General features: G+C 40.4%; 1 protein-coding gene across 1 annotated transcript; it reads left to right on the top strand.

The window, feature by feature from the left end:
• Window positions 1–135: 135 nt before the first annotated feature.
• coq6 (coenzyme Q6 monooxygenase) lies at window positions 136–13,962 on the top strand. Its single transcript, XM_030786378.1, has 12 exons — window positions 136–457; window positions 1,023–1,157; window positions 2,480–2,538; window positions 4,890–5,016; window positions 6,632–6,762; window positions 8,088–8,195; window positions 8,346–8,408; window positions 8,546–8,653; window positions 10,505–10,707; window positions 11,093–11,208; window positions 12,001–12,167; window positions 13,497–13,962. Exons 1-12 carry the CDS (start codon window positions 250–252, stop codon window positions 13,524–13,526), a joined length of 1,455 nt encoding a protein of 484 aa, XP_030642238.1. The 5' UTR covers window positions 136–249; the 3' UTR covers window positions 13,527–13,962.
• Window positions 13,963–15,327: the final 1,365 nt, after the last annotated feature.

Genomic DNA, 15,327 nt, shown 5'->3' with positions numbered 1-15,327 from the left:
TGTATAAATGTAAACTCCGTCAGTGCACATTCTTTATTTTGATTGGTTCGTTGTTACAGGAAGCACTTCACCCCAGAGCTGACCCATTACGTCGTTAGTTGTGTTGTATCAACATGGCTGGATGATAAAATGTTATTGACTTTATCGGGACACCTTCAAAGCGAACAATTAAGATCAACAGAACGTCCCCATATTCCGGAGTTTGAGTTGTTTTATCATTTGTATCCACATATCTGAGCGTTATTTAGAATGTTTAGCTCAGCGAAAGTAAAATTAGCTGTTACCGCAATTGGGCGGCGATACATTGCTGTGAGAAGGCTTAATGAAGTAAGAGTCTGGAGCAGAGGATTTGCTTGCTCCGAACATGGGGACGAGTCGTGCAGAGATGATAATCATGTTTATGATATCGTAATATCCGGAGGAGGAATGGTGGGGACTGCAATGGCTTGTTCGTTGGGTGAGTTGTCATGTCCACGAGCTCCAATACTTCAGTTAATGTTACACTGAGAGCCCTCCTGCAACCTGGGAGTTTATTCGTATGACTCTCTCACGAACACAGTGTAGTTAAATTTTCAAAGCCGTATCGTTACGTTCCCCTCACTTTTCCTCCCCCCAACCTCATCCTTCCCCACTTAAAGGACAAGCCGGCATTTAGTTTGATGAAAATGTTTAGTTTGTGGAGTGAGTAACTATGCGTTCACAGCATAGGGTTACAATTACGGTTTTAGAGAAATTTTACAGTTTTATGCCTTAGCTCTATGTTACTAAAGAAAGTAAGGTGTAATTAACATGCTAGTTTTGTGTAAGTGGAGTTTCTTGTTCTCATGGTACCAGCATCCCCAAATGAAAGGATGTCCAACTGAAAAAATGCCATAACACTACCATAACACGGAGGCCATAAGAAGTTCGGTTACTTAGCCTTCATTCTCTGATATAAAAGACATAACGGCCCCGTGCACAACCAGCAACAGTGCGCTTTTTGCCTTTTATGTCTCAGTTACCTTTATGCTCTTCACCTGCAGGTCTTGACCCAAATCTTCAAGGTAAAAAGATTCTTCTGCTTGAAGCTGGGCACAAAAAAGTAATGGACAAAGTTCCAGAGATGTACAGCACCCGTGTGAGCTCCATCAGCCCAGGCTCTGCCACCCTCCTAAGCAGTACAGTATCATTCTGTGTTTCGCTTTGTTCTTAACATTTTTCACTTAAACACTTGAAATTTGAAAAGGCCTCATACAACCCACCCATCTTTATGCTGAAGCTGTAGTTGTGTTATAACGATACAATAAGAGTTTTATTGAGGACTGTCAAGATGTTGCCTAAATGTTCCAAGCTAAAAGTCACCTAGATGTAATGCACTTGTATTTTCATATTACATTGTATGTTGCACTGCTAAGCATTTCAACTGCTTCAGGAAGTATTCATGACAGTCAAAAAATCCCCTCTTGTTTTTGCTTTGTCATTGTTTTTCCACGTTCACATGTGAATCATTTTGCTTTGCTTCCTCTGACCTGTCCCATGAACACAGTTCTCAGATAGCTCTTCAAGATCCTTACTTGTTATAAAAATAACATCTTTAGAATTCTTCCTTTAAGTAATTGGTTGTGTTAGCCAATCAAATGTTCGTGTGCTCGTTAGGGTTCTTTTTTTTGTCTTTTAATCAAGTGATGTCATTCTGAAATCGCTATCATTTGTGCATGTGTCATATTTCCATCCTAGAATGGGCACAGCACTGCTCAGAATTGCCCATGTCAAGCCTCATATACAAGCAACATGCTGGGTAAAATAGAGGCGTTACCCAATCGAAGGACTCTGGGAAGGAAAAAGTATATCTGGTCCAATGATAGCAAAGCTCATAGACAGGACACTCTGTCATTAAGCCTATTTGCAGCGTTGCTTGTGTATAAAAGATTGACAGGAAGTAGGTCAGAGGATCAGTCAGACTGACTCCTGTCACATGCTGCATGCTTAACGGGGATAATAGCTGGTGTTGTACTGGATGGTCCATCACTGTCATCCAATTTGTTCCATATTAAGTTGTGTTTAGCCCAGATTGATTATGCTGTATAAACTATACATGTGGAAGACCTATTTGTTCAGGTTTTGTGCAAATAAACCACTAAGTTAACCACTAACCAGTCTAAAATGGTAGATGCAAACCAGAGATTTTAGCATTAGTTAGGAATTTTCAATACTGCAGTGTTCTTCAAAGTAACATGGAAAGACAGATGGTTTTTTAAAGCAGTTTCATCACATCTGAGTCAGTTTCTGTGGAAGGCCTTGTTGTCATAGCATCGTCATACCTTTGAATGACACAATAATTGGCAAACCCATGTTAATCAGCTTGTCCATATGACTTATGTTTCCGACCTTCTGCTCCAGCTGTGGATTCTGTTTTGAGCAAGTTTTCAAAGACAAGCAGAATTATGACAAGATTATATTGATTTAGATAATGTTTTTTTGGGGGGGGGGTTTCCCACAGGTCTTGGTGCCTGGGACCATATAGTCAACCTAAGATGTAAGCCCTATCAAAAGATGCAGGTAAGCAGATCAGTGGGCCAAATCTCCCCTGTAAGCTGAATAACAATTTAGAATTCTTTATTAGACAGAGCAGACACAGGAAGAGTGTCTGCCTTTTTCAGGTGTGTATTGAAGGAATGGCCATGTCTTTTTTTAGTGTGTTTGTTGACCACCAGGCTTCACAGTATTGAACCCTTTTTGTTCCTTAATCTGCTCTGAATCAGATAACACATGATATCACATTCCTGAAGTTAAAGTGTCATTAGTGGCACATGTTCATCTGAAAACAGCCCATTGCCGTTATTTGCAGCACTGCATTAACTAAATACTTGTGTTATTTGATAGTGAATCAAATAACGCCCTCTGTCTCAAGACATTAAACTTCAGTTGGATACTTGCATGAGTGTTGTATGTGGAATGCAGTGAGCTCCATAGAAATGGGAGGTACATTTGGGATGTACTGAATTCACTGGAAATGAAAAGTTCATCTGGGATGCTTCGAACTCAGGAGAACTGAAAAACACATTTGGGTTGCACTGAATTCAGTGGAAATGAAAAGTACATTTGGGATGCACTGCAGTAGAAATGGAAGATACATTTGGGATACGCTGGATTCAGTGGAAATGGAAGGGACATGGATAACCCTTATATCAAATCAGTTTATTTTTGGTAAATAGACAACTGTGATGGTTGTATATGCATTGCGTGTATCACAATCCAATGCATTTTAATCACAACTTGAGCAGACACAATATTGACCTCTTGCAGCAGAAAGTCCAAAAAAAAAAAATGCAAAATGAATTCACAGTAACCATGATGTTCAAAATGTTTGCCAATGCCACAACTGATGTGCCCATCATTGTTATATAAGAAGCCAATTATGACACTCCATGTGGAAGATTCGTAGAGTACGCAAAGGGCTTTAAAAAAAATTCTCCTCAGTTTATCCTTACATGTGAATGGTAGAGTTGGCTTTGCTTGTGGTTGCAGAGCTAAGTGTTTATGTATTACTATCACATTTAATGGCAGGCCGTAAATCTCCATGGGATTTTCAAATAGGAGCCCATTCCACGTGTCTTCTAATTACAGTGATTTATGAGAAAAACAGGAATAGGGGATACAAGCAGAGAACGGAGCGCCAACGTCAGTCGTAGAAGGACCCTTGGTTTTCTGCTCTGTGGTGGGAATGTGGGTCACTCCCGTAAGATGTGGCTATATTGTGCTTGAACAGAAGTGCTGTGGTTTTTGTGCAGGCGAAAGGATGTCATCAGAGAGCAGTGGATGGTGACATACCTCTCCATTTATACCTTTTCAGTGCCCCTTTGCTCTCTTTTTTGTTAACGTATGTGTTTATTTCTAAACAAGGGACAGATTTGCAATGGCCTGAGGTCAGCCTAACAAGGTTCTCTCTGCGTCTCCAATTACGGTCAAGTGGTTTTAGCGGAGGGGGGAACGCAAACTGGTTTTGGGAAATGCCACGTACAAGAAAATGAACTTTTTAATGTTTCGAGGTTCCCTAATGAGTTATCAGTTGGCTTTTCTCAGAACAGCCCATACCCATACAAGGTATCTTGGGAACAAAAAAAGCAAGCTTAATAACACTTGGAAAATGGGTATTTTAATTTGGAAATGACCAGAACTACATAGCAACACACAGTAACATGAAGTTGATCAACAGGGGTGTTTTTTGGATTCATAAATCCTCATAATGTTGGGTTTGGCTACGTTTATATCTTTCACCCAACCACATATCAAAATGTGTAAACCCACCACTGTTAGTGGTTTTCGCAAAGGCATATCCTAAGAGCTTTATGGCAGGAGAGATAAAATGCCCTTTGCTACAACATTGCTTATGTTTTGCCTGTGAAACAAGTCATTTGGGCCTTTTAAAAATGCCAGCAATAACAACAAGGGCCTAAGTCATGCTTCAGTGCAAAATCAACTAATATATTTTCTTTTTGCATAAATCTGAAATAGGGCAGCCATTTGAGAAAGCTGGCCTTGGTACATGAAACAAACAAATAGAAACTTTTGCATGACAGTAATGTTCACATGTTTGTTATTTATTATTTGCTTGACTAAAAATACAGGCATAAATCCACATGAAGTATAGCATCTCCTATTTCTCCTTTGCCTCAGTGCATTTCTCAAGTCAACCATGCAACCTCAAGGGGTGTTGGTGGCCTTTGCCGAACCCAGTTTGATGTTTAGTTTGTGTCTTTGGCCAAATTCTCGGCTTCAGTTAAGTCACTTTGATGTGTTCAAGTTCAGTGTGGCCCATAGCTTCTTTGGTAATCCCAAAATAGGGTCAGAGTGGTGCATTTAAGGATAGAGTTGTAGGCCACAGGAATAATTTGCTGTTTCGTTTTAAGGTTTGGGATGCTTGTTCAGATGCGCTGATCACGTTCGATAAGGAGAATCTGCAGGACGAGATGGCGTACATCGTGGAGAATGATGTCATAGTGGCTGCCCTAACCAAACAGCTGCAGACTCTCTCTGGTACGAAAAGGTTTTTTTTTTTTTTTTTAATTTTGACGACGATGAATTTATCAAATAACATATGTGTGTTTGTTTATTTAATTACAGCTGCACAAAATTATGAATGAGTTATTTTATGGTTTTGGGCTTTAGTCAACATGAAAACATTTCAAGCATGACATTAAAGTAAGCAATATGTCATCTTTTCACATGAAAATGAGCATATGTTGTTGTACAACTTATGTTTCTGAGATTTGAGCATTGCTACTGTGTAACCAGTAGTCTGTCACAAACAAAATATTGATTTCTCTCCTTTTCTTTTTTTTTTTTTTTTTGCTGTAGATTTTCTCAGCTCGTTTTACGTTCCCGTGGTGTAGGGCTTTTCCTATTTCAGATCTCTGGGTTTGGACAGCGTAATGGATCTCCTGTTAATTGGTTCTAGGCCCTGGTCTGGCACATGAATTCACCACAGCTTGTTCCTTCCTGTTCTTATACTTTCTTTGTACGTGTGTTTTTTTTTCTCCTCAAACATCTTTTTTTTTTTTCACTTTTATTTTGATGACTTGCTTCATGCAGTTTTTTTGGACGTTTCTGTATTTTTCCTGCTTTTTCAATCATGTGGCACGTTTCCTCTGGTAGGCGTTTGAAACTCCACGAGACCTGGTGAGATGTTTGAGACACGTGCAGTGGTCTATTGACCCATATAAAACCATATGACTTTAGCCTTGTAACCTCCAACCCTCTCATCTCCTCTTTTGCTGACAATGTTCTGTAACATTTTGTTGTTATAATTAAACAAGACTTTCTCATACTCTGCAAATGAAACCCAGTTATGCCATGCCATAGACTGTAAAGTGGCATATTTTTAAAAACCAAAAAAAAGAGAAAAGGAGCAGGAAAAGAAAAGAAACATTTTACGCTCAGCAGATGTGTGGAGGCACGTGCAGATCCACATGTGAGTTTTGGTATATTTTCATTTACCCTCTTCACTTACAACTTTTCCCCTTGTCGCTGTTCCTATTTAAGAAACAACATGAAAAACACACACACGCACACGTCTGCCAGCTGGGTTCGGCCTCAGCTCTGCTCTCCAATCACCAGAAAAATCTGATATTGGCCTCTCATGTTCGACAACCAGTCGTCAATCTTGTGGGCAGACTGTTCTCCGAGTCCACAAACACATGCGTAATTCCAGATCCTTTCACGTTTTTGATGACTGACCGTCAGTGATTCTAAGAAAAGTGACTGTTTTCCTCTCCCGTCTTCACTTTCCCTTACTTGTGTAACATAGGCAGTGAGCACCCAGTTAGTGGAGCATGTAGATAAACGTGTAGATAATCACTATTAGTCAGCTGTTTGTGGCTTCCCTGAGGCTTTTAGGTTTTTGTTAATGTGAGCTGGTCAGGGAAAAAGGAAACCAGCAGTGTTTTACAGGGTGGTTTGCTAATCCTCAGCATTGATCCTCTCACAGCCAAATCTGGTTTGCTTTGCTCTGCTCTTTTTTTAACTTCTTCATCTCGCAGGATGGACTGAGAAAGAAAGCTGATTGCTGTGTTTGGGGGTTGGAGTGGTGGGCAGTGTTGGGGGCTGTCCTTCTTAATCTAATTTTTCTGTTTTTCTGTTTTCCCATGTCCAGATCATGTAGAGGTGAAGTACAAAACAAAAGTTGTTAAATACACATGGCCTAGCTCACACCAGGTGGCTGACTCCATCCCATGGGTCCAGGTGACATTAGCCAATGGACAGACACTGCAAACCAAGCTATTGGTGAGTCAGTTAGTCAAGAGTGGTTGGCTTGTGTTCGTTTAGATCATTGTTGTTGCTCAAAAAATAGCTAATGTAAGATATCTGAAGGCTAACATTATTGCCAAGATATACACTAGCTATTTCAAATCAGAGCCGGACGATATGGCCTATAGATAATATGGCTATATTTTTAGGTCATATCGCGATACACGATGTATATATCTCGATATTTTGAAATCTCCTCTAAAGTTAAATGCTTAATTTAACCCTTTGATGCATACAGTCACACCAGTATAATGATTCTAGAAGTCCCTGCAACATATGTCTGCATTAAAACATTCTTGCAATATTCACTAGTGGCTTCTGTTGGAACAATTCTAAACTTGCGTGCAAAAAGGGGAAAATCACAACCAAGTTAATTTTAATAAAACAGTATTTATTCAACATCTTCCTTGCGATACCCAAACCACTGCCAGATGATGGATCCAGAGCTGTTTCTTTTCGGAACCAGCTCATCCGCCTTCATGTTCTATTACCGTTTCCGAACTCAACACGTATAAACTCACTTTGGCATTTCACTTCTTTTACTCTCTCCAGGCTCTTTCCATGTTTCCTCTAGATACAAAAACGCACATCTCACCTATATACATCACATGCATTCGCCCAAGAGAGTGGTCTGGATTAGGGGGGTGAGTGTGTGTGAGGTATGCATGTGGGTTTTTTACATTTTTGTGCCTGTGAGAGAGAGAGAGCCATAGGAGAGAGCGAGAGAAGCAAAACGCCAAAGCGGGTCTCATGCCCGCGGCTTAAAAAAATTACGTGACAATTTGTACTTGATGTTTGTGATGTATTCATTTACTACTTCGCACGTAGAACAAGCCGCGATACACTGAGTATATTCGAAATATCGCCCATCCCTATTTTAAATATACAGTAGTCCCCCCTTATCCTCAAGGGATACGTTCCAAGACCCCCCGCGGATGCCTGAAACCGAGGATAATACTGAACCCTATGTATAACACATGTTTTCCTCTACATACATACCTATGACAAAGCTGAATTTAGAGACGATGATTCACATCCCGAGCAGGATGGCGAGAGATGATTTCATCACGCCTCTCAGAAGTGCACGCAATTTAAAATTGTTGAATTGTTTATTTATGGAATTTTTTCTTTAATATTTTCGGACCACAGTTAACCACAGGTAGCTGACAACCAGGGAAAGCAAATCCGTGGATAAGGAGGATTTACTGTACACAAAACTCTGTAATCATTGTGTCTGTTTGAATTACAATGTCAGGTAGCTCTGGAATCGGATCTGTGATTGGTTATGTTTTTCCCCCTAGATTGGCGCTGATGGGCCCAACTCAATGGTCCGGAGGGAGGCTGGGATTCCCACTGTGAAATGGAATTATGACCAGTCTGCTGTAGTAGCCGTGCTGCATTTATCTGAAGTACGTTGCTATAACAATAAAACTTTTACACATTCCAGTTCCACATGGGTTTTTGCATTGAATCTGGGCCCACTGTCTATCTAGCATTCATACTCATTTCCATCCTCATCTGACCTGTTTTCTTGTGTTTGTGATTTTATTTAACGCTAGCCCACCGAAAACAATGTAGCTTGGCAGAGGTTCCTCCCAACTGGACCCATTGCGATGCTCCCAGTAAGTGCAATTTCAGAGTTTGAATTCTTCTGGTTCATTGACTAATGGTCTGTGTACATGTAGGTTATTACAGATGGAATAATAAATGTGGTACATAGTCCACTCGTAAGCCTTTTTTCTCTCCCTCTTGGGTGAAGTTGTCAGATACTGTCAGCTCACTCGTCTGGTCCACCAGTCACCAACATGCAGAGCAGCTTCTGGAGCTCGATGAGGAGAGTTTCGTTGATGCCATCAACTCTGCATTTGTGAGTGAGCAACAGATCTTTAAGCCTGTCCCGATTTCAGCTACAACATGAAAAACTATAACACATACCCAATAATATATATTATGAGATCTTCTCTTCATTTTGTGTGAGACGGCATTTCTAGATTACTACTGTCTTTACCCATTGTGTTTGGATGAGGCTCTGCTTTTGTGAGTACACACACACTATAGAGTAATATAGAGCAGTGATTCTCAACTCCAGTCCTGGGGGCCCACTGTCCTGCACGTCTTTGTTTTAACTCTACGTTATCACAGTTAATTGAGCTAATCTAGGGCTTGATGATTGATTGATCAGTGGAATCAGGTGTGTCAGCCCTGTGTTAAAACAAAGACTTGCAGGACAGTGGGCCCCCAGGACTGGAGTTGACAAACCACTGATATAGAGGTTAATATAGAGTTTCCTGGATGCTGACATCTTTGCACATTTGAAGTATCCAACATACCTCCTTCAGATTGTTAGAATAATTTAACAAAATGACACACAGATCCTCCGAAGTCAAAGCAAGTTCGTTTATTCTCGCGGCGAGGAGACAAGTCACACAACAATACAGCCAAGTACTGCAGTAGTGAGTTGTACTGTTTCTCCTTAGTCGGGGGCAGTATTTATTCCCTCAAAAGCGGTCATATCGGTTCTTAGGCGGAGCATGTTTAATGCGTACAGCGCGGTTATCTTCTTGTGACAGCAGTTTCACTACCTGTTTTCAATATCTTCTAACAGCTTGCCCTTCATAGCCCCAGGTCATGTTCTTCTTTTTACTTCTTCGTACAATAAAGTTTAAATGCCCTTTAGTTGAACTTCTGCTTGATCATTATTTGCACATAGTAAGAGCATGATCACTACTTATTTCATACAAAGGAATAACATTTTTTTCTAACAAGATAATTAGGGGTTTCACAGTGAGCTGCTGAGCTGAGTCAGGTCTACTGGAGCAGGAGGTGATGTCAGATGTGCTGTTCTATAGATGCCCTGTATGGGGATTGGGAAATAGCATAGTTGTCTTCAGGATGTATCACAAATGCTCAGTGTGGCACGGCTTCTCATGAGTGTTACGTAATGCTATGCAACTTGTAAATGCAATTCACCATCATTCAACACATTCATTTCTTGTATTGACTCTTGTTGTGCTGGGCTGAAAGTCCAGGGTCCAGGGCTGAAATCTCTTGAGTGGTACACAGTGCTCTGAACCTGCTCCCCTCACACCTCTCCACATTTTATGTGTTTCCTGAAAGAAACTCCGCCATTCCCAAGCGAGCTATTTTTATTGGGTAAAAAGGCCTCTGGTCACAGGCTTGTGAGTTTGAGTCATGCCTGCCGGGACTGGTTTGCTAATTAAGATCATGGTTTGCTTTCATTGGTCATTACTGCATGGAATTTTTTTTTTCTTAAAACCAAACTTAGTCAAAGCCGTTTGCTGCTCAGCATCTTATTTTAATTAGGTGTAGCCTTTTGTAAGGCTGCCAGAATTTCTCCTTTTTTTCCAGCAGCTTTGAAGGGAATGGGAAGCCCTCTGTGTCCTGGTCAAGTGTCTCTGACTGATCCTATTGTTGCGCTTTCTTAACTTCTCTTTTTGCGTGTCTGTGTCACATTGGGTCTGACTGTCAAACTTCAGCTGTCTTTCCTCCTCACTGTGTTTTTCAACTCTCCTTTGTTTTCTCCTCCCTCTCTCTCTCTCTCTCTCTCTCTCTCTCTCTCTCTCTCTCTCTCTCTCTCGCTCACTCTTTCTCCCTCTTTCTGTCTCTCTTTTTCAAACACATTTCTCTCTTTCTCACTGTCTTTTCATAATCCACTCTTTTATCTCTCTTCCATCACTATCCCTCCATCTGTCTGTAGTGGAGTAATGAGAACCACTCTGATCTGGTGGAGACAGCGGGGTCTCTCTTTCGAACTGCCCTGTCTGTCTTGATGCCGTCCGGAGCCTCCACCCGCCAGCTCCCACCCAGTGTGGCCGGCATAGGCCCAAAGAGTCGGGTCATGTTCCCGCTGGGAATGGGCCATGCGGCCGAATACATCCGCCACAGAGTGGCTCTTATTGGGTAGGTTCATCCACTCCAAAGTGTTGTGGTCAGCTGATGGAACTATGCATACTGTAGAGAATGTATATTCTGCAAATGTAAATCTGCGATCTGCTGTTAAAAAAAAAAAGGGGAAAGTTGATTTGGATGGTGCTTAGGATGAGCCGATTTGACTTTTTTCTCCTGCTCATCGTCATGAACAAACAAGAGTTTGTTCATTATATATGCTTTACATGCTGGTGGTCTTACAGCATGGAATGTATGCTGGTGTTATCATAATACAAGCAGTGTGTCGCAACAGTTTGGTATTTAGTATTTTATGTTTAGGTAGTTAATAAAGTATTTACCTTTGCTTGCTGTAGCTGATAAAGCATTCAGTCATATTAATAATTCTCTCTTTTTTCAGGGATGCAGCTCATCGAGTCCACCCATTGGCAGGCCAAGGTGCCAATCTAGGTTTTGGGGATGTGGACTATCTCACACAAGTCCTCAGTCAAGCAGCATTCAGTGGGAAAGACCTTGGTGAGTTACAGCTGCAGAGCTCTTCTCTGACAGGCTATAGACAGCATTGTCTTGTTTTACATTTGGTACATGTCCTCATATGCATGTGTGTGGGGATGGAGGCAAAATAAAGTCTTGTGAGATCACTACATCTCTAAGGGATTTTGGAAAGTCTGTAAATCTGGCAGAAAATGAGGTGCTGTTTTTTAAATCATATATCATAAATTGTGTATGTGTGTGTGTGTAGCAGTTAAATTCCAACCACCATCTCAAATCGAATAAACGTGACAAGAAATCGGAGACTCCACATAGGTTTGTGGTTTTGAGTTTGGCTCATCTGCTGATGAATGCAATTGGGGGGGAAAAAAAAGATTCCACACATGAGCTGTAGTGGAGCTTTTTGTGGTGTTTTGTGTAAGTTCTTTTCCACTGGACGTGTTTTTGTTTTTCCTGTTCTGCCAAGGACTATGTGTACATTACACTTACCCACAAATGGAAATCCTGTAAGGAAGAAATGTTTTGTGTGTATAGCCCTTGTGAGCTCTAATAATAAAGAGGAAACATTAAATATAAGGCAACAGAATATACAATATTAATATTTTGTTGACTTTGCAGTGTACAGTAGGACATTTTTTGAAATGCTAGTTTATATTCATGCGACAGCATATTAATATTGTTTAAAAAAAAAAAAAAGGTAGAGAAGCACTGTTTGCATTGGAGAAAATAAAATAACTCTAAAGTCCTACTCCTTAAGCTATGCTCTTACATAGCTGTTAAGTTCTGTTGTTAAAGCTGTTGACCTTTGACCTCCAGGGGCCATGCAGCACCTTTTGGAGTACGAGACGGAACGTCAGCGTCACAACCTGCCGATGATGGCCGCCATTGACCTCATGAAGAGACTCTACTCCACCAACTCTGCTCCCGTGGTTTTACTGCGTACCTTTGGCCTGCAAGCCACCAACGCTCTACCACCTCTCAAAGTACGACTTCTTCTTCTTCCTCACATCCATGCTTATCAGCTCTTCCCACACTCATTGGTTTTTTCCGTAACCGTGGTGATTGTTTTCATTCATTTCCTTGCCACCTTCACACAGCCCCGAGGGTGCTCCTTTTCTTTTTCATGTCGTTATAATGCCCGGAAACATTTAGAAAACAAACAAAAAAAAAAAAGAGATCCTCAGAGCAGCCTAAAATATACCCACTACTTCTCAAATGAAGGCTATTCTCCACACAGTCTCCACGTAATCCGGAGAGCACTCCGGTACTTACTTTACCTAAAGCATCCCCCAGATCTGAGCTAAAGGCTTGTTCCAGATCTTTCTCTCATTCTCTTTCCTGCCTGCCCTTAGCCATTTCTCCTTCTTTTTCCAACATCATTTTCAGTGATCCAGATCATATTCCGTGACCCATCCTGTCACGCCGCAGGGCCACACACTCGCTTATTGTTGTTCTCTCTCTTGGTTTTTTTTTTGCCAGCTTGTTCTGTTGTCAGCTACTTCAACTTTCCCTTGCCCATTTTTCAGGGCTTTCACCATCTACCTTCTTCTTCTTTTCACCTTCATTTGTTTTCCACTGTAGCTTGGACCATCCTTCTATTTATTTCTCCCTCTCACTCACTCTCTCTCTTTCTTTTTTTTTTTTTTTTTTTTCCCTCCACCGGCTCCTAGTCTCCAGCCCCATCCCCCATCCTGTAGTTTGATTACATGCCTTCTGCTTTGCCCGTGCCTGTAATTTACATGGTGAAGAACTACTACTACATCTAAGTTTAGCCTCAAATTTACTGTTGGGGAAAGTGTGTGGGTGGGGTTGCAGGGCTGGCCCCAGAGCACAGAGCAATGCATGGTGGTGTTGGCTTGTGTTTTTCACACTCCTTTTATTACAGACCGCATATATGGAATGGCTTCATTCCCCTACTAAGCGATTCCGACCAGAACAACTAACTAATTGTGAAGCTTTCTCTTAGTGTAGCTATACCATGCAGCTCTGTCAGATACAGTCAATGCTTGATGCCTTTACCAGTCTTGTAGAGTGTATTTCAGGGAAAACTAGTGGTTGGTGGGTCTCCCCTGAAACCCTTCAAAGTGGAAAGGAAAAACCCCACGGGCAGTTTTGAGGCCTTGGGAACACCTTCTAGTCACAAAGTTTACATATGAGAAGGGTTGCCAAACAAGACACGTGCAGAACATGCTCACTGAATTTACCGATGTGTGACCAAGATTTTCTCATACATTGCAGAGAGCGGTAGTATTAATCTTGGTAATGAGACACCAGATGAACTGATGATGTGATCTTGCCCTTTGTGCCCACAGGATCAGATTATTGCATACGCCAGCAAATGAAAACCGGTCCCAGAGCGGTGGTTTGATGGGTCTCTAAAGACGAGACGGCATGAGAACGGTCTCCGTGGAATGTAAAACGTGTAAATTAATAAATTATATTTTAACCCCTGCTCTTCTTCCGTTAACTTTTATTGTTGTTATCTTCTTATTGTGATCCCTGTGTCTTTTTGCACTGTAGGGTCATATACATTTTGCACATTCTGGCCGTCAATGAGTAAATAGGTTTCATTTATTTAGTCAGTATTCTGTTATGTTTGGGTGTAATTTTTTCTTTAACTGCAATGCCAACTCTTAAAGTTGCTCTAATGTGTACATGGATCTTAGAGTGAACAGGATAAGACCTCACTCATAGTTTCAAAGAGTATAGTCCTCTAAAAAAAAGCTAATTGCATACTGTGTAAGTATAAGTGTATGTACATATAACCTTGCTGTTGTATAAATGTCCATACTATTTTATTGAACACTTTCTATCTGCTTATGTTTTATAATCAACAGAAATACAGTTATATGTAGGTGCAGTAAAATTTAGTCACGTGTGAAGTAATTTTTTGAATAGACAGTCCATGGCAACAGTAAAGTACACCGACATTTTTCTCAAACCCATTTGGGAAACAAAGGTCATGCACAGAAACAGTCAGACTTTTTAATTTTTTTAATAACATGGTACTTGTACAATATATTCATTTCATACACATCTTTAACTACCATTCTTTTTGTTTTGCTGTCTTATGTTGTTTTCATAGCATATTTATAGCATTTACAGAGCTTTTACCAATCATTATGAGGCAAAAGCTTTCCATAGCAAAAAAAAAAAAAAAACCAAACAAAAAAGTAGATGAGAGGAAAAGGAATACATGGCCATGTCTCACGTTATACAGTCTCAGCTGATGACCTGTTCCATAACTCGTATACAGTGATATTTAATGCATATATACATATAATTATGCTGGTTTTAAGAAATTATGGTGTATACACTATGAAAGTGAAAGAATAAATTGTATTTTTGAAAGTTAAATATCAAGATGTAAGTTTACAGTATATTTTTCACAAAGAGCACTTGGCATAGGAAGTGCTTTGAGCAGTGAGCTGCATCCCTTAACTGATAATGAAAAGATGATAAAGTGAAATTGGGAAGGATATGTCACCATATTAAAATTAACACTGTGATATGGAACAACATGCTAATTCCCTACTCCAAGAACCTGAGTATTGATGAATAGTGAATTTCTTACTAAAGTTCCCTCATTTTAACCAAAACTTGAAATGACTCTCATCAAACTTGAAATGTCTCTCTATGAGCATCATTTAATCTCACATTTGATCTTCAAATGCCTTTAGAGGTTTTGTTAGATAACTGCTAAATAATAATGTCCTAAAGAATGCTGTGAGGTGTCATACCGTCTGAATCTCTTATCTTCTATCAAATAGCCATTTGAGCTGCATACCACAAAAGAGCACAGGTGAACAAGAATAAAAGACCCAGTCTTAAAAATGTCTAGCCTGGTTCGTGATGAGGAAACAGGTTGTACTCAGAATAACAGGTTTGTCAATCAATGTGTAGGCTGTGGAGGATTCTGGGGATTTTTTTTAGTCTACTGTCAGTACTGGTCAGGTTTTTTAAGCACCATACACTGATGAATCCTCTTGCATTGACTGTAAAAGAAGCTTTTTTTTTTTTTTTACCCTGAGGCTGCAGATCCAAAATGTGAAGCTTCACGACATACAAACAAACACACATAAATACATCCGTACATAAATACATACAACGGCATTCATGTACTTCTCAAATTCAATGGCGGTA

Source organism: Chanos chanos, chromosome 10, assembly GCF_902362185.1.
Source record: "Chanos chanos chromosome 10, fChaCha1.1, whole genome shotgun sequence".
Lineage (NCBI taxonomy): Eukaryota > Metazoa > Chordata > Actinopteri > Gonorynchiformes > Chanidae > Chanos > Chanos chanos.
This window is presented reverse-complemented; position numbering and strand designations above follow the sequence as displayed.